Source organism: Panonychus citri, unplaced genomic scaffold (genome assembly GCF_014898815.1).
Source record: "Panonychus citri isolate SS breed McGregor unplaced genomic scaffold, ASM1489881v1 Contig00001, whole genome shotgun sequence".
NCBI classification, from domain to species: Eukaryota; Metazoa; Arthropoda; class Arachnida; order Trombidiformes; family Tetranychidae; genus Panonychus; species Panonychus citri.
The window spans coordinates 1670183-1693235 of record NW_026515406.1 but is presented as its reverse complement, the minus strand read 5'-3'; the positions used below and the strand labels follow the sequence as shown (position 1 = coordinate 1693235).

The 23053-nt window shown below is 31.7% G+C and overlaps 4 protein-coding genes and 1 non-coding gene across 6 annotated transcripts; 3 read left to right on the top strand and 2 right to left on the bottom strand.

The window, feature by feature from the left end:
- The first annotated feature begins 13 nt into the window (after positions 1-13).
- On the top strand, positions 14-2347 carry LOC128397741 (60S ribosomal protein L4-A-like). Its single transcript, XM_053358492.1, has 6 exons — positions 14-174; positions 254-431; positions 651-1151; positions 1340-1496; positions 1574-1657; positions 1826-2347. The coding sequence occupies exons 1-6, from the start codon at positions 172-174 to the stop codon at positions 2190-2192; spliced, it is 1290 nt and encodes a 429-aa protein (XP_053214467.1). The 5' UTR covers positions 14-171; the 3' UTR covers positions 2193-2347.
- On the top strand, positions 1193-1267 carry LOC128386731 (small nucleolar RNA SNORD18). The gene has a single exon (XR_008324915.1). It is a non-coding gene; the product is annotated as a small nucleolar RNA SNORD18 (small nucleolar RNA).
- On the bottom strand, positions 2299-4871 carry LOC128397712 (histidine-rich protein PFHRP-II-like). Its single transcript, XM_053358461.1, has one exon. It carries the CDS (start codon positions 3865-3867, stop codon positions 2452-2454), a length of 1416 nt encoding a protein of 471 aa, XP_053214436.1. The 5' UTR covers positions 3868-4871; the 3' UTR covers positions 2299-2451.
- Positions 4872-5021: 150 nt separating this feature from the next.
- Positions 5022-6769, bottom strand: LOC128397819 (lysM and putative peptidoglycan-binding domain-containing protein 2-like). Its single transcript, XM_053358578.1, has 3 exons — positions 6488-6769; positions 5913-6227; positions 5022-5667 (listed from the first exon to the last, which is right to left on the bottom strand). Exons 2-3 carry the CDS (start codon positions 6087-6089, stop codon positions 5425-5427), a joined length of 420 nt encoding a protein of 139 aa, XP_053214553.1. The 5' UTR covers positions 6090-6227; positions 6488-6769; the 3' UTR covers positions 5022-5424.
- A 3179-nt stretch (positions 6770-9948) lies between these two features.
- LOC128397612 (uncharacterized) lies at positions 9949-21865 on the top strand. 2 transcript variants are annotated; one of them, XM_053358361.1, is made up of 3 exons: positions 9950-10422; positions 18339-18982; positions 19073-21865. In XM_053358361.1, the coding sequence occupies exons 2-3, from the start codon at positions 18472-18474 to the stop codon at positions 21724-21726; spliced, it is 3165 nt and encodes a 1054-aa protein (XP_053214336.1). In that variant the 5' UTR covers positions 9950-10422; positions 18339-18471; the 3' UTR covers positions 21727-21865. The 2 variants fall into 2 exon arrangements, with proteins under 2 accessions (XP_053214330.1, XP_053214336.1); XM_053358355.1 differs by having other exon boundaries at positions 9949-10422; positions 18339-21865.
- Positions 21866-23053: the final 1188 nt, after the last annotated feature.

Genomic DNA, 23053 nt, shown 5'->3' with positions numbered 1-23053 from the left:
ATGAGGTAACGATCCCTTAGAAGCCGAGATTCTCTCTACTCTTGTTTCCTGTTTCCGTTGAGAGTTTTTTCTTCTATTTTGTCAATAGAGTTACAATTATATTGGACTCCACGTTTTAGTTTTAATTGTTAATTTAATTTAAACATTTTGTGTTTTTTTTTCTAATTACAAATGGTAAGAATTTATTCTCTATGGTTTTATGTTTATTGTGTTGTAATCGTTGTTCTAATTGTGTTTGTTGTTTCTCTTTTAGGCTTCTTTGGCTCACCGGCCATTAATCAGTGTCTACACTGAACAGAACAAAAAATCTGGAGTCAATGTTAAATTGCCAGCAGTTTTTCGAGCTCCAATTAGAACTGATATTGTTAATTTTGTCCACACCAATCTTAGGAAGAATAATCGACAACCTCATGGAGTTTCTAAAGAAGCAGGTTAGTGTTTTTGCGTTTTTTTGTCTGCTGTTTATTTGGCAACTTTTCTTTCGTTGAGAGATTGGTGTGCTTTTAAATGATGATTTTATCTTGGTCCGTGTTTATGAATCATGATTACGTTTAATTACAAGATACTGATATTTAGTTTTATCTGTTTGGTGTCATTTTGAAAATGTTTTTTTGTTTAACTAATTTTTATTGTTTCTTTTCTGTCATCAGGTCACCAAACTAGTGCTGAGTCATGGGGTACTGGTCGAGCTGTTGCTAGGATTCCACGTGTAAAAGGTGGTGGAACCCACAGATCAGGTCAGGGTGCCTTTGGTAACATGTGTAGAGGTGGTAGGATGTTTGCTCCTCTTCGTGTATGGCGACGATGGCATCGAAAAGTTCACCTTAATCAAAAACGATATGCTGTTGTCTCAGCTATCGCTGCATCTGGTGTGCCAGCCATTGTTATGGCTAAAGGACATCAAATCCAAGAGGTTCCAGAATTTCCTTTAGTTGTTTCGGATAAGATTCAAGAACTTTCTAAAACTAAGGATGCAGTTAAATTCTTGCGACGAGTAAGAGCATGGAATGACATTGAAAGAGTTTACAAATCTCGATGTATCCGAGCTGGTAAAGGTAAAATGCGAAACAGGCGAAAGGTTCAACGTTTAGGACCAGTTATCATTTATGGTAAAGACGCTGGATGTACCAAGGCTTTCCGTAACATCCCAGGTAAAAATTCATTGCAATTAAATTTTTTTCTATGAGTTGTCTTTCTATGATGATTTTCAGATCTTGGTCCGTGTTTATGACCCTCATGATTAATGAGATCTCCTTTTCCTGAGTCAAAGTTTTTCCACATTTAAACTTACTCATTGTTTATTTGGTTATCTAATATTTTTCTTTCTATTCTTCTAAAGGAATTGAAACAATCAATGTTGAAAAGTTGAATCTTCTCCGATTAGCTCCTGGTGGTCATGTTGGTAGATTCTGTATCTGGACCGAAAGTGCTTTCCGTAAATTGGATGCCCTTTACGGAACCTGGACTAGATCATCTAAACTCAAGCGTGGTTACAAGTATGTCTTTTTAAATCTCTAAATCAATTTCAATCTAATATTTAATATTTCTAATCGATTCATTTTCTTCCCAACAGTCTCCCTCAACCCAAGATGACCAACTCTGATGTTACTCGTCTCATGAGAAGTGAAGCAATCCGTAAAGTCCTCAGACGCAGAAAGTATGTTTCTTTTGAATTCTTATCCATTAATGTTAAATGATGAATTGCACTGGGCTATGATTTAGTGATTTCCATGTGCCCAACTGAAAATATTTAAAACTTCATTTTTTATATGATTATTCTTGAACATGTTTATTAATTGTTGCTTTTTCTTTTCCCATCTTGCAGGTCTCGAATCTATCGAGCTAAAGTTAAACGTAATCCTCTTAAGAACATTCGTGTCATGGCTCGTCTCAATCCTTATGCTCCAGTCCTTAAAAATAGAATTCGTCTTGCTAACAACAAACATCGGGAAGCTCGTCGTCTTCTTGTCAGAGCCGCTGCTGGTAAAAAGATTTCTGCTGAAGATAAGAAGAAGGCTCTTGCTGTTCTCAGAACATACCACAGAACTTCGAAGGATGCCCGTAAATTGTACGATTCACGTTACAAGGCACGAAAAGAACAACAACAATCTAAATTAGAAAGGAAACGCGCAGCAATCAAAGGTACAGGGGAGGAAGCAACTAGATTGAGGAAACAGAAAAAAGCAGAATAGATTCTAAATTAAAAAGTCCCAACAACAACTGAATGAATCCATTAACAAGAACAATAAGATCCCCGTTTTTGTGACAAATTTTTTTGTGAGAAAAACAAAAAATTGGTTTACATGAAAATAAAGTTGAAAAACCTTTATTATAAATTGATTCTATACATATATTATTGTTTTGTATTTTCTCCTTTTTTTAATCAATGTAACATCTTATGGTCACTTGGACTTGTTTTCTCATTCGAATCTCGTCCATCATCACTCGCGATTATAACTCCATTCGAACTTTGTCCTCTTTCCCTCGATCATAAACCATTTTCCTCAATTTTTCGACCTCATTCTCCAAAATGCTGACCTTTGCCAAGAGTCTCATGTTTTCGTGTTCGAGCAATTTGACCTTCATGTGAGTTTGATGTTCTTTGAGTCGCCTCGACTCTCTCGATCTCTTAGCCGATTCGTTGTTTCGTCTTCGTCGCTCCCAATAAGCGTCGTCTTTACAATTATCGGGAATCGGCTGCGGTTGACGTTTAGCTTTCTTCAAGTTGCTCGTTAACATGGAGGAACTTGAGTTGTCGATAGCCGATGACATGGAACTATCGTAAATAGATTGAGGTGTCGAAGGGTTTAAATTAGCTGAACCTGAATCACTTGCATCCGCATCTCCATCAGTCGCTCCCTCGCCTCCAGTTCCACTTGTCGTTCCCTCCATGCTGAGCCCTTTCCCACCCCCAACGGCGCTTTCATTGACTCCAGTAACTTCACTCCAATGACTTCGTCTTGTAATCAACGAGGGCGGCGAAGCTGTTGCATGATCCTCACCGTGATAAGCGTGAGTCGATAACTCTAATGCCGTCGTCGGAATGGATCCAATGTTTGGAGAAAGTGAAGATTCATGAGCGGCGCCATTTCCACCACCATGAGATAAGTTTCTCGATGATATTGATAAATGATTCCCATTGGCACCAGAAGAGGAAGATGATGAGAGCAAATCTCTATCAGGAGTTGATGAATCTCCATAAATTAAATAATTGTTGTGTAAATGGTGAAAATTGTGATGAGAATGATGATGAGGTGAACTATGGTGATTAGGACTATGGTGGGAATTATGATGCGACCCTCCACCGCCACCGCCATGGTGTGAATTATGATGAGATGAGTGATGATGAGGTGAATGGTGATGATCATTACCGGAAACCAAATTACTATTTGCGTTAATTGTTGAACTTGTTGAACTCATAACATGTTTAGCATATAAACTGGTGGGCAGCGAGTCAGAGGTCGGCGGGTTGAAATTACCATGATGGGAGGGATGATGATGATGATGAGAGTTTGAAGAGTGGAAACTGTGATGATGAGCAATCTGAGGTGGTTGCTGATGGTGTGTCGTCGTGTGGTGTGTGTGGTTGTTGTGTTGATGTGCATGAGCAACAGCAGCAACCGTTGACCCCGAAGTTGATGATGACGATGAATTGTGATGACCATGATGGTGACCATGATGATGACCATGAGAAGATGATGAAGATGACCCATGGTGACCATGGTGAGTCGTCCCACCGCTGGTATGGTGCGAGTGGGAATGCCCATGGTGCCCGTGATGATCAATTGCCGGTGACCTTTTCGTTTGATGATGATTATCATTTAAACTACGGGAAAGAATTGTGTTTTTACATTTGGCCATGCTCATTATCACAATCAGTTAATTGTTGAAAATTGTTACAAAACAATCTGATCCCGAACAGTGAAAACAAAATTGAACAATCAATCGTAATAATCAAATTGGTTGATCAATTTTAACGTCAACAATTAGATCACAATAATCATCTACATGCACATTGGAAATGATGATTTATACACAATTTAATTAACAAGAGTAACAATTTAGTAAATTGATTTTTAATTGGCTTTTTTTTTCACCTCGCAGTTGAAAAATATTTTCAATTATTATGTATTAATATATCACAGCACACAATTAGTTAATAGTGATGATTAGTTAATATTTTGCAACGTTAATTGTTACCTTTTCTTGCTCCTTCTGTATATTAGATTGTATAATTATTAGATCAATGTTAATTAACTATGAACACACAATCAGATATAATTTTTTTTACAAACAATCAAGTAAATAACATTGATTGGAATAGATGAAAAAAATAATAATTAAACGTTGAGATTGTGATGAGGATGATGATGATTATGGTGAATCCAGAAAGATGATTAAGATGATTAAGAGTAAGAAAATCAATTAATACAAATAATACAGATTAACTGTTAGTTAATCACATGAAATTATCTCGTTTCAAGTGTATAATAAAAACAAATGATGATCAAACTCAATAGTTAAAGTAACAATCAAATCTTTACACACATACACACACCAAAGGCACACACAATCAACACTTATGCTAGTTAATTATTGTAATTATCATCGACTGATCAGATTAAATTATCTCTCCCTCCCTCTAATATTTATTATCATCTAACAATTTTTTTTATTACAAAAGTCAAGGCTGAAATCATCATCATCATCATCATCATCATTATATTGTTATTATCATTATCGAGATGATGATTACCGTTAGTCTTGATTGTCTCATCAATGAACTTTACCTTCTTTGGTGAAGATAATTAGTGTTCATTAATTGAATAAGGAAACACCATTGAGAATTTATTCTCATCCTCATTAATCATCTTTGGGGTTTTTTTTCACAATTAGTAAACCGGAAGGTAAAAGGGTTTCCAGACTTTCTCTCTCTCTCAATCTCTTTCAATATCTCTCTCTCTCTCCCTCTCTGTCAGTGTGATGGTTATGAGAATGAGAAATTGATAATCGCTTGTTGATTGAATTTGAAAGTAAATTTTTCAATTTTCCAGCTTAAACAATAATAATAATAATTAATAGTATTTGCGATTGACTCTTGATAACAATAGTTCAATGTACATCTATGTACAAGGTGAAAACGGTCCACTTGAAATCATTAAATATCTTTTCCATGGTGATGATTACATGATGATTTATGAGATGATATGTGTGACTGCTTAACCTTTTTTCTTATAAATCTTTCTTTGTACAGGTTATGGTGTGTAAGAGACAATTTTGACTTTTGATGATTTGGTTAAGTAGACCTTAATTGTAGAACCTTTTTCTGTATGAAAATCCTTTCTCTCACTCACTGACTCTCTCTCTCATGTCTCTCTATCACTTTCTGTCTTTTTCCATTCATCTGTTTGTTTATCTTTTTCCTTAGACTGATGTTTCCGCCATTTTATCCTCTAAAAATACATCATCACATCTTTCGGTTGTTCCGTTGATTCCGTTGCTTTCAATACTCGTCCGAGTTGACACAAATTGGGAAGTTGGAGAGGAAAGTGATGAGGGTGATGAAGATGAAGTTCCATGATCACTGGTTACAGGTATATTCAATTTACTCCTAGAAAATAAACTATCACCTGTCCAAAGTTTATTCGCGCGTTTTATCCTTTCCATCTAAAAGATAGAGAGAGAGAGAGAGAGAGAGAGAGAGAGAGAGAGTGAGAGAAAGATAAATAAGAGAGGAGGATTAGAAGATAAATGAAAAATTCAAGCGAATGGTGGAAGTTTTGATAAGGTTGATGGTGTGAGAATTCAGGGTTTACGTTCAATTTGAGTTTGTGAAACCTGTAAGGGGTGTCCCAAATTACTCTTGCAACGAGGTGAATGTATGTAAATGTGTATTGACACGGTTTACTTACAGAAACATTATATTTTAAAGCTAATCCTTGAAGAGTATCATTTGGTTGAAGCTTATGTTCAATATAACGAGGCTCTTTGTAGGTACTATTAACAGTGGATCCATATTTTGTTTGCTTACGAACGATATTACCAATAAAATGATACTCATCAGCATCCAAATTAGATTGTGACATCATGAGAAGAAAATTAAAGACGATGATGAATGTTGAGAATGATGTTTAAGTGGTGATGATGATGATGATGGAGAATATAAAATAAAGGCCAATATTGAAGAAGAGAGATCAAGAGAAAGAAATGATAGCCCTTAGATTAACCTTAAAAGAGAATAGAAAAAAAATTTAAATTCGATTAGAAAATTAGACTTATAATTGTTACAAGAAAAGCGTTTGGTTACAAATGATTAAATCAAAAGGTAAACAAAGATTAACACATTACAGTGAATGGGGAAACTATAACAACATCATAGGCAAGGTGTTCAAATATTAAGACTTTTGTTTCATCTTGTGATTTAATTTAGTTGAGCTTTAATTAGTATAAGTAAATCGCCTACACAAACAGTAATTAATTTACTTACCTATATGTTAACTAATTGTTAAATTAATGGTGGTTGAGGTGGTTGATTGTGAGAATGAAAATTTAGAGATATCAAAACAATAGATTTTGTATTAGTTTTTTTCATTACACTTGAAATTTAGGCCTTGAGGTGAGTCCACAACTTGAAGAGAAGAGGGAAGAAAATAACAGAGAAATCATAATGTAACAATTAACTTGGATAATCAGACCATTTGGTTAATTAAAATGTTAAAAGATTAAAATGATTGGCAAAAACACAAACTAAATTTAAAGATCAACAATTAGTTACCAACTCAACCGGTTGAATCACAAGTGACAAATAAAAAAAACGTTCAAAAGTATAACTCATTTTTACCAATAATAGATGTCACTAGTTAGTTGAAAGACGAGAGAAAGCTACTTTTTAAAAGTCACGATTGCAGAAAAGAAATTACAAAAACAATGGAACTGATCAATGGACTGAGTAACTTAGATGCAATATTCATTCAGGAAAGTAATATGAACACCCCATTAGCTGCTGAACTGTGACGAACTCACAGATAAAGATGATAATAGGATCATATGACTACCTGATAGAGAATCAAAATGCTTATGGACATCAGAAAGTTGATTCATTTCAAATTATTTTCAATTGTGAAAACTAGATGTACAAAGGATAACCTAATGGAAATGAATCAAAGAAAACATCAAGGATATTCTGATAAAGAGACACAGGCGCAGATGAACTTCTTAGAAGGAAACAAATTCTTCTAAAATTTCTGACAAAAGAAAAGTATAATTATATGTTTTTACTTGAATTTATAAAGAATCAGTAGAAAATAAGAACTTTTTCTAAGAAAGTAGATGAGCTCGAAAGTAAGTGAATTTCCATGAAAGTCAATGGATTTTCATCATAGATTCAATAATAAGATGAATTTTATATGGACTTTCTAAGAAAGTAAACTTTCGAATTGTAAATAACGTACCCAAAATATCATAGATTTCTTACCTTTAAATTGTAAATAATATACCTAAATCATCTTAGATTTGTACCTGAAATCATACCCACCCTAATAACTAGACCCCAAAAAATTCATAAAATCTAATCCCATCAACATGTAAAAATCTAAAAAAAACGTAGCGCAATACTAGGCTACGCTCTGTAAGGGAAGAGAAAACATAAATAGACGAAAAATTTCCCCGTTTTCTTTTGTTTTCTATCTAATTAATCAAAATTAACGAATTAATTATCTTTCTTCCTTATTAAATTTTTATTCCAACTTGTTAAGTAAGAAACGGTGATTACGCCGATATATTACTTACCATCAAAATGTGCCAAAGTGATTCAGCAATTGAACATCACTCTGATGATTCTAACAACCACGTGGAATCGGGAGATTCAAATATCATCGCCTCGCTGAAGGAATTGATCTTCGCGAATCTATCGATCACAGCAAAGAAAAAGGTCGGTAACAAGATTGAAGAGAAGCTTAAACAACTGAATGATATCATTGAGAAGAAGCAAAATCATGAAGCTGATCTCAACAATAAGATGAATATCATACTGGGAAAGATTGACAGCATCAAGTCAAAACCATCGACGTTTGCTGAGAAGGCCAAAAGTAAACCCAAAGATAATCAAGTGATTGTAAAAGTAAAAGAGAATGAGGATAAGGAAGGTACATGTCAGATTCTAATAAAGGAACTGAAAAAAGACCTAAACATCCAACTGAAAGAAATCAAACAAATAAGACATGGAATGATAATTACTTCGGACATGATGAACCTCAAGGAAAAAGTTTTAACTATGGCCAAAAATCTTCAGATTGATCAAGTGGTAACCATCAACAGTGTGAATAAACTACTACCGCAAATCCAAATAGTTGTACCAAAAGAGGAGTTCGAGAATGCTGAAACTTTCAAGAAGAGAAATAACCTGGCCGAGGAAAGTGAAGTCTCATTTGTGTCGAGTTATGACTTTAAAACAAAAAGGGGAATGCATCTCACCAAAGTAATTGTACGAATGGATAAAAACAGTCGAACCAGAATCGAGGAAAGAGGAAAAGTCTTCATGGGCTGTACTGGCACTAACTTTAGAGATAATTATTATGTAAAATATTGTTCAGCTTGTTTCAAGATTGGCAACCACACAAGACGATACTGTGAGGAGACCCCAATATGTACCAAGTGTCATGAAAGACATGGTGGAGATAAATGTGTTAACCAAGATCGAGTTGAGAAATGTTGTTTACTTTGCAAGGAAAATGGCTTCGACCAAACCGCGCATCGACCTAAATCTGAAGAGTGTGCATCTTATAATCAAGCAATCAAAAAAATTCAATCAATTACTGATTGGGATAAGAATGAAGCTACTTTTTAAAAGTCACGATTGCAGAAAAGAAATTACAAAAACAATGGAACTGATCAATGGACTGAGTAACTTAGATGCAATATTCATTCAGGAAAGTAATATGAACACCCCATTAGCTGCTGAACTGTGACGAACTCACAGATAAAGATGATAATAGGATCATATGACTACCTGATAGAGAATCAAAAATGCTTATGTGGACATCAGAAAGTTGATTCATTTCAAATTATTTTCAATTGTGAAAAACTAGATGTACAAAGGGATAACCTAATGGAAATGAATCCAAAAGAAAACATCAAGGATATTCTGATAAAGAGACACAAAGGCGCAGATGAACTTCTCTTAGAAGCGAAACAAATTCTTCTAAAAATTTCTGACAAAAGAAAAGTATAATTATATGTTTTTTACTTGAATTTATAAAGAATCAGTAGAAAATAAGAACTTTTTTCTAAGAAAGTAGATGAGTTTTCTCGGAAAGTAAGTGAATTTCCATGAAAGTCAATGGATTTTCATCATAGATTCAATAATAAGATGAATTTTATATGGACTTTCTAAGAAAGTAAACTCGAATTGTAAATAACGTACCCAAAATATCATAGATTTCTTACCTTTAAATTGTAAATAATATACCTAAATCATCTTAGATTTGTACCTGAAATCATACCCACCCTAATAACTAGACCCCAAAAAATTCATAAAATCTAATCCCATCAACATGTAAAAATCTAAAAAAACGTAGCGCAATACTAGGCTACGCTCTGTAAGGGAAGAGAAAACATAAATAGACGAATTAGTTAATTTCTTTTTTTAATTGTTACTAATTAAATCAATTAATTAGAATTTGGAGATTATGATCAGTTGATGAATCGACTTGTTAATTACCTGGAAAACTGGATTAATGGGGAAACAATTTAATTCCTAGCGAGAGAAATTTATTCAAATCTATGATTATGTTTACTTTTTCTTGGAGAGAAAAATAATTTCCATTGGTTTATGTTGACAATTAACTGATTGTTGTTGATAGTTTTGCTTGATTTTTTTGTTCTTGGTCTATTGTGGTTATATTATTGATGATGTTGGTGATGATGATAATATGATTAGATGAGGATGATGATTAAGATGATAAACACGTGATTTAGTGAGTGAGTTGCTTAAAGTTGTTTAAGGTAAAAACTTATTCATTTTCAAATGTTACCTTGTGTTGATTTAATCAACTTTAATAATCATCTTGGTTAATTGTTGATTAACTTTTCAATTGTGTGTAACTGTGTCCACTATGTTTTGATATAAATCAATATAAATGTGTATTAGTTGATTGGTTAATTGTCCTTGATTGTTTTAAACACGAAATTGTTACCTCTCAAATTATTTGAACATTTTTTTTATTATTTACCAATTGTTGATTGTTAATTGTTTCAATTATTTGTACTTTGTCATCAAAGCTTGTTAATTCACATGTCGGATTGATTTAATATCATCAATTTTTCATCTGATTACATTGGAAACAATTAACTTAATTGTGAAAAGTGAAAGTTAATCAACAAGGAAAAGTTTGACTTTCATTTTTTGTTCACAATTCATTGAAGGTAAGAAATTGATTTTTTCCCTTTTCTTAATTAAATTTAATTGTTAAGCCGATTAGGTTGATGATTAAGACTAGTGTTTCTAATTATTGATGGATTGAAGGTTTTAAATATTAAAAAAAAAACCAACAATTTACTGGTAATTAATTACCATAGTTAACTAATTGTCGTTGCTGTTACTGTTTCTGTTTTCTTGGTTCATTTGATTTGTAAGCTCATCGTTTACTTTTAATTGTTAATCAAGTTAATCAATCATTCATATCTAATTTAATTCACCATCTAATACTGTATAGCCAATCAATTAGCTTTACAATTTGTTAATTTGATCATTTACTTTATTAAGAATCGATAACCTTCAATTGAGTTAACTTAATCTTCTGGTTACAATTTAATTTGATTGTTGGAAAGTTAATCGTTATTAAAATTAAACTATTAGGATGAATATGATTAGTTGATTCAGTCTGATTAACATGTTTAATAGTTTAATTGTATTGATAGTTTGTAACTCAATTAACTCTTGATTTCTCATGATCATCATTAATTTTACTTGAAATTACTAATTAATTGTCATATTGACGACATTGAATTACAAGTTTAATCGTTGGTACAACAACAATTAACCAATTTTCCTGGTAATTTAATTAAAATCTCACAATAATGATTATCTCATCAAACACTTTAATTGTTAATCACAAACCTATTAGATTAAATTATGTTACAATTCAATTTAAAGTAATGATGAGAAAAAATTTTCTCATCAAATTGAAACAATTAAATTTGATTCTTATCACAACATGGCAATTGTTACAATAACAATTAATAATATCATCAGTTAATTGTTTGTTTGTCCATTAACATATAATATGAAGAAAAAAAAATTCCAATTGTGATGATCAAGGTTCTTGATTGTTAATTTAATATTAAGTTACATTGATGGTGATAAACAATTGACATACTGAGTTATTGATTGTTGTTGATTGTAAGTGTGACAATTAACAAATTACAAATAAAATATAACCTCAACGTATAAGGAGTTAATCAACATGAGAATTAAGTAAATATAGTTAATTGTTTACCTTAAATTGTTCATGAGATTTGTTTTACTATTAGTTAACTACAACAATCAAGAGTCAGAACTTTGTTTTTTAACCAAACAATTTAATCATCATCACAATTACCTTAGATTTGATATTAAATATTATTGTTATAAACAATTTATTATTACATGAAAAACTACAATCAACAACTAAATTAAATTTAGGATTAGAGAAGCATGAAATTGTTCAACAATCAATCAATTGGTTATATAAAAATTAATCATCTTTTAGACAATCAAAATTAAGTTGATCAATTGATTGGTAAGGTCGTTTGGTTAGTGTAACTTACCAACAATTAAATTAAAAAGGATCAAAATTAAGGTGAAATTGATTGTTAATTATCATAAAAAATGGTTAACTATTTAGTTAAATTGTGATTGATTGTGTGAATCTCTATGTAAATCATATGAAGGGTTAAGAAAATGATTAACATTGATTGTGAATGAGTGAAAGTTAATTGTTAACCAGTTCTTATTACTAAACTGGTTTTATAAATGGTTGATTATTTGAGCTTGTCAATTGATTGAATTGATTATTACAATTGAACCTTTTTAAATTGTTATAAGACAATCGGAAACATCAAGTTTATCATGATGATCAACATTAAAAGAAATTAAATTTCAATTTTCAATTGCAATTAAATTGTTGTAATTCATTGAAACTCTGAAAATGGTTAATAGTTGGTTAACCTTGAAATTTGATTTTTCTGATTAAATTAAAAACAGTTCAACAATCAACGCAATTGGGATTGTAAATCTCTGAGATTATTTGATTACTAACAATTAACTTATCATCTTTGAATCAATCAACAGTCAACAATCAATTTAAAGTGAAAGTTAATCAACTCATATTGAAAATGGTATTTTCCAATTAACTGAATGGTTGATTGTTTATTAATTCAGTTATTGATTTGATTGTGAGATGATGATGATCTAATTTCATCACCACCACCAAGTTAATTGTTCAACTATATCACAAATTGTAGCTCGAGAAAAAAAAATAATCCAAACTAATCAATGACAATTTATTAATCATCCCAATAGGTTGGGAAAAATGATCTGATTTGGTTTGCACTTTTTTGATTGTAATCATGATTAGTTGATTAAATTTGTGGTTGCAAAAAAATAAATTGTGTCACCATGATGATTAAGTTAATTGTTGGTTATTATGACGATGATTAGCAATAAAATATAAAAAAATTTCTTGATTCTAATAATAATAATTGTTATTTTTGAGTCTCATGATTAACAATCATGTTAATCATTAGCAATTATTTATGAATCTTCAATATAAATAAATATGAATCATTAAACTTTAGTTTAATGATAACCAACAATTAAGGATAAAAAAGTAATCAACTTTATCAAATTATCGTCATGATTAACTCAATTGTTATGGTGACAATTTAAATGATATTCATGTCTGTCTAATCCATACAAATTTAATTGTTAGTAATCAAAAGATTTAACCGTTGACAATCAAGTTAATTAACTTTAAGCAAACTTTTTTTTTACTATCATCATAGTTAGACAATTATGTTTACATGATTAGAAAGTGTTAATTGTGATTTAAATGAATTCACCTCTTCCTGTTCATTGAAAGCAACAATTACCACAATTTATTGTGTTAATTGTCAATGATTAACTTACTATTCTAATGATGATGACCTTGCCATCTTAATTGTTGCTCAATTAATTTCCTCAGATGAAAGTTAATTGTAATTTAATGAGAAATTAATTTCCCAAAGTCTAATCATTAGACAATTGTAACATTTTTCCCCATCACAATTTAAAGTATATTAGGTTAATCGTAACTGGATTTACAAATTGTTATGATTAGTAAAATTCACAGTTGTCTAACAATTAACCCAAATAATTTATTTTTAACTTGATTTTTTCAAACCATAATTTAAATTGCTCATCATGGTTGTCAGTTGATCATCATAATCAAGAAATAGAGAGACAATTAAATTAACTCAAACAACAATTTAACTTTTTTATCTTTATGATTTTTGATTAGCAGGATTTCATCAACAATCAACATGATCATCATTCATGGTTAATCAATTAAATTAATGGGTAACAAGTTAATCACGATTTACGATTATGACACAATTAAAAATAAACTTAAATTGAAAATTTAATTAATTTCAATCAACTTTGATTGTTAGAAACAATAAATAACTAAATTGTTAAACTTATCTGAATATAACTTTGGACAATTTATTGGACAATTAAAGTTAATTTTAGACAATCAATTAAACTGTTTTCATATCTATTACCTAATTTTGCTTGATGACCTTTATTTTGAATCAAATTTGACTAATTAATTAGTTGATTGTTGTGTTGATTTACATATACGATAAGTAGGTTAAGATGAGAGGTGACAATTTGTAGGATGTTTTAATTGTGGAGGTTGATTGTTGATTAAAACCTTAGATGGATTTTATAATTCATATCTTGATTGTATTAGCTATTAAATTAATTATCTTGGTGACACTAAATTGTTACACGATAATTTTCATAAAGTTCAACAACAATTAAACAAATCGCCTCCACAATTAACTCATCATCCTACCGGTTAAATATTGGTAACAATTTAATGTGACATCCTAATAACCTAAATTAACCTAACAATCAGTAAATGTTGAAAGAAAGTGAAAACTATTTTGAAACAATTAACACTCACAATCAATAAATCACATGATTGATTTCAATTGTAATTTACTTAACTAATTCGTGATTAGTTCAATGATCACGGAGTCTTAATTTTCTTGTGCTAATATCAACATAGGATTTAATCACGATCAAGTTTAGTAAATTGTTGTTACTATTTGTTGAAGGGTTAATCAACTTTCAGCAATTTAAATTGTTTTTTACAAAGTTATTGAATCAAATTTAATAAAAAAAATCACCATCATAATGTTGATTACAATTTAATCGTAACAACAATTAACTTTTCAATCTAGAAGTTGAGAAAAAAACAAAGAATCAAAATATTATTATCAACGAAATGATTACAATTTATTTAGTAATAAATTACCAAGTTAATTATGATGAAAACAAAATTAAACCTGAAACCATTGTTAACTAACTATCATAATAACAAAGTTTCAAAAACAATTAACTAACAACAATCAAGTTATCATCATGATGATGATCATCAATAAATTCAATGTTATTAGATAATCAAGTTAACCTCTTTGGTAAATAATCAGTTTCAAACAATTTCAAGGTTCTAATTGTTGGGAAAAGTGATTCAATTTACATGTTAATTGTTTGTGATCATAGACACAATTTCCGTAAATTGTGGACAATTAATGTCAAGTAGTTTAGTATTTCCTAACACTATCAACAACTAAACAATTACAATCAAATTTAATCATCATCTTAATTTTTTTCAACTCCTTTTTCAAGGTTTTCCAGTTTTAAAATTAACCAACTTGTTGAATACAATTGACAATGATTGTAATTATGATTACGATGATTGTAATGATGATTAGCTGCTAATTATAATTACAATTTGACCTTAATTTTTTTCTTGCCTTGTAACTGTGTAGTTTAATTGTTAATCAACCTACGAGATGATTAACGAAAAAAAATTAGATTTGTAACCTTTAAGATGGCGTTTTTTTTGCGATTTAATTTCCAAGGCTTTTTGTCTATGGACTTGTCTTCAATTTATCATCATTATCATCCTCCTTCTCATCTTAACTGTCTTAATTTCCTCTCTCTCCTTAATCATCATGATCAAATTTGATTGTGGGCTTTGATTGTGATCAAATTGTGCAAAGGAAAACATTGATTTCCTTTTCATTGGAAACCTTGTTTTTTTTTGTTCATTTCAATGAGATTGACTTAATTGTGGATTAATTTGTTAATCAATCAACCCACAATTAACCTAGGAATTGCTATTCTAATCCACTAATTAACTTTCTTAGATTTCCTTGATTTAGTTGTTCAATAATAATACAATTGAGAAACTGATTGAGGTGAAAATCATGTTTAGACTGATTCACTTTGATTAACTTTACAATTTTGGTTAATTGTGATGATCATTTAGATTGATTGTTAATTAAAAGATGCTAATGTAGGAAGGAATTAATTAATTGTTGCGGGTGGATTATTAATTGTATTTCTTTTTATTCTTGTTCATTTAGTAACAATTAATAATGGATTAAGTTTAATCGCCTTAAGGGTTGATTAACAATTAACTGATTTCTTGCACAATCAAGACACGATTTAACTATTCAATTAGCTAATTAGGATCATAATGCTTATTAAGACCATCGAGTTGGTTAATTGTCAGTTGTCAACAATCAACAAATTTAAGGTTATTCAACTGATTTAAATTAACTTTGGTCATGATGATCAATATTGATTAGCTTAATTGTAGCAATTTACTAAGTATTTAATTGATTAAATCAATTGCCCGGCGATGTGAGTAATTAAACAAATTTTTACAAATCATATTTTTTAATTAAAAATATTAACTATGAATTAGTTAATTAAAATGTAGATTCAATTGTTTAACCCTATGGCCAAAGATGATTTAATTTAGTAAAATAATTAACAATCGTGATTAAGGGTCAGAGAGATTTAATTAATTATTTATCAACTTCAACAATTAAAAATGATTGTGATTAAAGGGGAAACCAAATTGAATCTCTGTTATTTATTAATTCGTGATTAATTAACATAGATTTTAATTAGTAAATGATTAACTTACAATGAGAACAATTAAAACTTTTTCTTTTTACACAATTAATTAATCTTCCTATTGATTAATAATCAACGGGTCAAGTTAATTGTTCAAAGTTTAAAAGATGGAGAAAAAATCACAATCAATTGATTATGATCAAGGTTATCACAATTTATTAATCATCTTTTGTCAGGTAAATTGAAACTAAATCAGTTAATTGTTATTGTTTTTCATTGGATTGTTTTTTGTATTTTCAGGATTAAATTGTTAACAATTAACTTGATCTTTTGAGCTGATAATTTTTGTGTGTTTGATTATCAACAATTTGTGGTAATTGTTGCCGGGAATAAACAAAAATAAAAGGCAATTAACTGATCACAATCAAAATTGATTCTTGGATAAACCTTATTTTTGGTTCTTCAATTTGATTGTCAATACGTGTTTTTGATTATCACCTAGATAATTAACTCGTAAAACCATTAACCATAATAATTAAGATGACAATTTGAATTTACAATTAATTTCTATTGTATAACAATTAAGTTAATTTTTTTTTATTCTGGTGAAAGTGTTAATTATCCCGCCAACAATTTACAGTTGATTGGTGTTGAAACTAAATTGTTGTTAATTATATATTGATATTTATTGTATCTTTATATAAATACTTACCATTGATTAACAATTAGTTTAATCATCTTGCGAAAAAGTAAAGTTTACAATTGAATGAACATGAGACAATTGAATCAACAATTAACTTTAACAATCATCTGTTTCAAATCGTTGCTGTTGATTGATTGATTAACGAATTGTTAACAATTAGTAAACTCATAATCTAAATACTGATAACAATTTAAATAGACACAGAAATTGAATCAAGGATTTTCAGATGATTCTAAAAGGTAAAAGATTTAATAACAATTAAAGTCTATGAAACTAAATTAAAATTAATTGTTGAGCAGATTGTAATTGTTTCTGTTTTTGTAGTTTGTGCGTTAATTGCTCACGAGATATTTTAATTACTACGAAAATATTTAAATTGTTGTCACGCAATTAACTTTTTTTTTTAATATTAATCAGATGAAAAATATTTAACTATGGACAAGTTAACTATGGCATCTGTAGTTAATAGTTGTAGTTAGTTAATTGTTATTTTAAATTGTTGATTCTGATTATGAAGATGATGTTAATTGTTGTGTTGTTGTTGTTTGCTTGATATTGATGACGATTAACTTATGGTGTAGGTTTTGCTTTTTCATCAGCTAAATTGTTGAAGGTGTTTGAACAATTTAACAATCAGGTTAAGGTGAAACTGAATTTGTTAATTGTTAAAATATTAATCATAACAATAATGTGTATCTATGAGATGGAAAGTGAATCTTGTGAATGGAAAAAAAAAGTTTTCTGATAATTTGCTTTTTTCTCTTAATTGTTGCGATGAAAAAGGTAAATTTAATTTAATTGCCTTCCTTTAATTGTGTAGTTAATTGTGATTAGTGTGTGTGTGAGTGTTTGTGTAGGTTTATGAAAACATGTTTTCAATTGATTGTAAGCGTAGGTTAATTTAATCAAGGTTCATCATTCATCATCACTCATTGATCATTAATTTGCTTCCTTGATTAAGATTATCCTCAAATCATTTGAATCTTATTAATTGCTGATGATTGTGTCATCATCTTCTCACCATTAAAACTTGATTGTCAATTAAATTATTCATTTGCATGCCAATCATTAACAACAATTTAACAAAATTGTTATATTGTTTTTCATCAACTTCCGACAATTTGATTTTTCAATAGTCGGAAATTAAATTTCAATAAAACTTTGGCTTATATAATGTTAATTGTTTCACTTAAATTAATTGTCATGATTAATTGGCAACTTTGTATATGCAAATTATTGATTAAATGCCAAGTTGATTGTGATTTTGAGGTAACAATTTAATAGGAACTAAAAAACTAGATTAAATTGGAGAAACAAAAAAATGATAAAACAATCAAATTAATAAATTGACGTTGAAGTAAATCATTTTTTAGACCAATGGTTGATACAATTAAATTTTGCAAAATTAATTTCTACCAACAATTAACTTAATTGTCTCATTTTTGAACAAAAATCTTACAGATCCAAAATTGGAAAACTTTTTCTCAAGTAACTCAAAAATCATCTTGAAGATCACAATTTAAATGTAACGAACAACAATTAAACCCATTGACGAATTAAACCAATGATCATTAATTAGTTTAATCAGTAAATTATGCCTGGTAGTTTACTAGAAACAATTAATAGTAATAGTAAAAGTGACGAGGAAAAATTAAAATCTTCTCAACGATCAGCAACTCGATTGTCACCATTTTCACCAACACCAAGCGTACAATTAAAGAGTAACAATTATAATCGTAATAATAACAATCAACTAATCAGCTCAGCTCGGTCTGATAGATCTGATGGTTCTAATTGTGATTCGGAAGGCGGTGGATCAACATCAACAACAACATCAACCTCCAACAAAAAGGTTTCCTTCAATAAAGCAGTTCGAGTGAAAAAATATTCATCACCACCAACACACTCAGGTGATTTAAGTGAAAGTAAATTTTGGTTTAGAGTGCACAAGGCCAATAATTGTGACCACCTAAACAACAATCAACTAAATCAACAACAGTTAATACCGACTGATAATCAACAGCAACCACAACAACCACAACAACAACAGCGACATCAACAATTACCATCAACCGATCATTCAATTCAATCCTTACCTTCAAAAGGTAAACTTGATTTATCCTCATCTTTATCATCTACTCATCATCTTGATTCTTTTATTAATTCTAGTCAATTGTTTAATTTAAATTCTAAAGGTTCACCATTGTCTAATTCTGTTAATTGTGATTCCCATTGTGAGACTGTTAATGGAAATCAACCTTTAATTGAGAGTGAATTTAAATCATCATCATCAACAACAACATCGCCATTGAATAAATCAACAACTTCTATTGGTGATATTACCTCAACAACAATGCCTCCAATTAGTAGTTCTCGTAAAAATGGAGTTAAAATAATTGATTATTCTGTTGATGATCAATCAAATGGAGGTGCTGATGATGGTGGGAAAATGTCCACATCAAAAGGATCAGAAATTGATAATCATAGTAATTTAAAATCGACCAGTGGAAAATCAACTCAACGAATAATCAATTACGAACCTTATAAAAGTGCCTCAACTATTGCTCTTGATATTGATTCCTCTTTAAGGCCTAGGTCACCTTCGCCCGTTAGTAAAACTGGACGACATTCTAGTGTTGATAGTGCCTCAAGGAAAGTTAATCCAACTACTGCCAATAACAATAATAACATAATTGTTACCAATTCAATTCGACCAGGATCGGTAGTGAGTGAGGAAATTATTGAAACTAAAACCGTTGAGAAAAAAAATCCTCTTCTCAGTGGAGTTAAGGTGATGTTTGGTGTTAAAGCCAAACGAGCGCCGACATTTCCAACTATGCCAAATCGATCTAAATCAGTTGATCGAACCAACAATTCAACAACAATCAAGCCAATAACAACAAACAAAACAACAGCGACCATTGTAAGACCAACATTTGCCTCCAGGACAACATCGTCCACCTTAAAGTCAAGAGATTCACCACAAACCAATTCTTCAACTCTACGATCTAGACAATCAGAATCAACTAATCAGCCTCTTAAATCATCGTTAACAACATCTCGTAATCCACCATTAACATCAAGCCTAAAGAAAACACAAGCACCAACACCAAGTAAAAATGTTCGTGATTTAAGCGCATCTCGTGTCACAACTAAATCGCCGCCATCGTTAGTGTCCAGTGAAATTAACAAATTGATGTCTACCGTGTCCACTACCAAAAAACAGCCATCGCCATCTACGACTCTGAATGACGAAGTGACCAGTAAAAAAGAAATGGACCTTAAAGGTGATGATTATGTTGATACCGTTGAAATGGCTCGTGAAAGGCCAGCTGATCGATCAACAGGTGATTTAACTCCTGTTTCTACCTGGAATTCAGGTCCAGTTTTAATTTCTAACGTGGCCAATAAAGAGACAAGTTCGTCTTACATTCCCGGCGAGGGTAAATTAATGGCTTCTTTTGAGGAAGGAACCAAAGTTTGGAAATCAAAATCTCGCCGTGTTTACGAGGAGCCAATAAAAATACCAAGAGAAACTTCAGTCTCTCCTGAAAGGCATGATTCAATTTCCCCTGAACGATTAACAGTCAAATCTAAATCTCCTGATAGACAATCATCTTCATCTCGTAACCAATCACCTGATCGACTTTATCGAAAACATCAAAGTCGTAAAGGGTCACCTACAAGAGATGAACAATTATCACAAAGTTCAATTGGAAAATCGCGTCTTCGATCAATTTCACCTGAACGACCATCATCATCGGCTGGTTATCGATCACAAATAAGACACAGATCACCTTCACCGATAATGATTGAGAGAAAATCTCCCGCCACAACACCGATAACCGTTGACATTGAGGAAGACGCAATTGACGGAGGAGGATTAAAGAAATCAAATCGAACTCGATTTTCGCCTACACATGAAACATTTTATCGATCATCATCTTCGATTAGTGATAATCACAAATCACTTCCAACTGCGGATGATTTGGACGAGAATTTCCTTCGTAAAGAAGTTTATCTCAATGACCGTGAACCAGATCATGTCGATCACGACGATTTAATTGTTGATTACACACCTAAAATGGAGGACAAGGCCTGTCAATGTAACCTTAAAAGGTCAAGTAAATATCGAGGAAAGGAGGAGACCGATTCACTTTGCGATTTAGGATATCGAGTGATTAAACCAGCGACCGATGGGTCAGTCTCAACGTTTTCCAATGTTCCTGATATTTCAGATGCTGAGACTGAAATTGATCGACAATCAAATAGACCAATGAGTCGAGATGGTTCACCAATTGTTGACCGTCGATCACCACAAACTAATCATCATCATCATCATCATCGCCCAGAAGTAATTTACAGTCAAATTGATCGAACCAAAAAGCGATCAACTAATCAATCATCACCATTACCACCAGATGATTATCTTGACCATCATAATCTTGACCAACCAGGTGAATATGGTCCAGATGATTATCTTTATGAATCTAATGCAATCAAATCAGCTCGATCATCGGTCTCACCAAGTAGAGGTGAAAACACAAGACGCTCAATGGAAACGTCCTCATATCGACATCAATCACCTTCGCCTTCACCAAGCCGTCGGTACATGTTTGAGATCGAGCGACAAAGTAAACCCGATTTACCTTCGCCATCACCAAGGCCTCCAAATAAAACTGTTTCCGTTGCTCATAAAACCTATGGGTTCAACATGAGAACTGCGTTAGAAGCTCCCGAAGTTCACCTTCCAACTCGACCTCCGTCAACGAAGCCCGTTCGAGTGATTGAAGCCCCTTATCACCATCACCAACCACAACAACACCATACCACCCACATGACGAATTAATGTCGCGATCAACGGGTGGACGATTAGAAAGAATGAGAGATGAAAATTTATCGGGCGATGAGTTGATTCATAATCGTCGAGGGAGTATTTCTGATCCCGATGATTTGATTGCACCAAAATCAATTATTCGTGAAATTGATCATCGAAAGGGGGAAATTAATTATGAAAATGTTACACCACGAAACCGTTCAACTGGAATTCGTGGGTCAATTTATGAAGATGGACAATCAACCAACAATTCCATGTGGTTTAGGTCACTCGAAGATGATTATCGAAAGGGTTTATCGGATCGGGAATCTTTCAACAATAATATTAATCATCATCCTCATCATCATCATGACCCATCGAACCATACAAATGTTACTGATTATTGTACCATGTCGAGGCGTGGCCGTGATAGGTTACCCTCATCTCGAGATGTGGGTGCTGATTATCATCCACCATCAACTATGACACACGCTTATACACTTGATAGAAGGCATCTTGACCGTGCACAAAGGTCAAAACGACCTGGACAAGGTTATTCAACTGCGGGATCACATTTAGGTATTTCATCACCATCAATGTCAATCAATGGTCACAATGGGTTGACCTCAAGTGCCAATAATAATTCACCATCAATGGCAATGAGAAAATACAATTCAACCCGTGACCTTTCACATCTTCATTCACAATCAGATTTTATTGATAATCATGGATCAACTCGAGGTGGTCTTGCAGCCGCTTATAAGGCTCGACAACGACGGGCATCATCATTAAGCCGATTTGGACAATCACCTAATGGTGGTTATCATTTACCTGGTTCACCTTCATCTAACCTTTACCCTCGAACAAGTCATTCAGTTTTATCTTCATCAAATTATCCTCTTCATTCAGGTTCACACAGTCAACTACATCGACTTCATTTAACTGGATCAGAAATTGGTGGTTATCATCCTCATCATTATCCATCTCATCATCATCCATTAAGATCATCAGCTTCACATATTGGTGCATCTTATGGTCACTCATCGTGTGAAAGTGACGCTGGACTTGGTTCTCACCAACGAACCATCAGCGGCTCTCGAAGTAGACTCAACCCAGCTCACCATCAGAACGATCCAGTGGTTCTTTATATTCCAGCAATTAGTCACCATAATCGACCAGTAGATGAAGATGATCGCAATTCAGCCCTTGGAATCGCTCGAACCCAATCAATCCTGTCAACCTCAAAACGAACTGGATTATCATCGAAAAATAAAAAACGTGATGAAAGTAAAGATCGTGATTCCAATTTCAATGAGATAACCAGTAAAGTTAATGGTTATCTGAATAACAACAATAATAA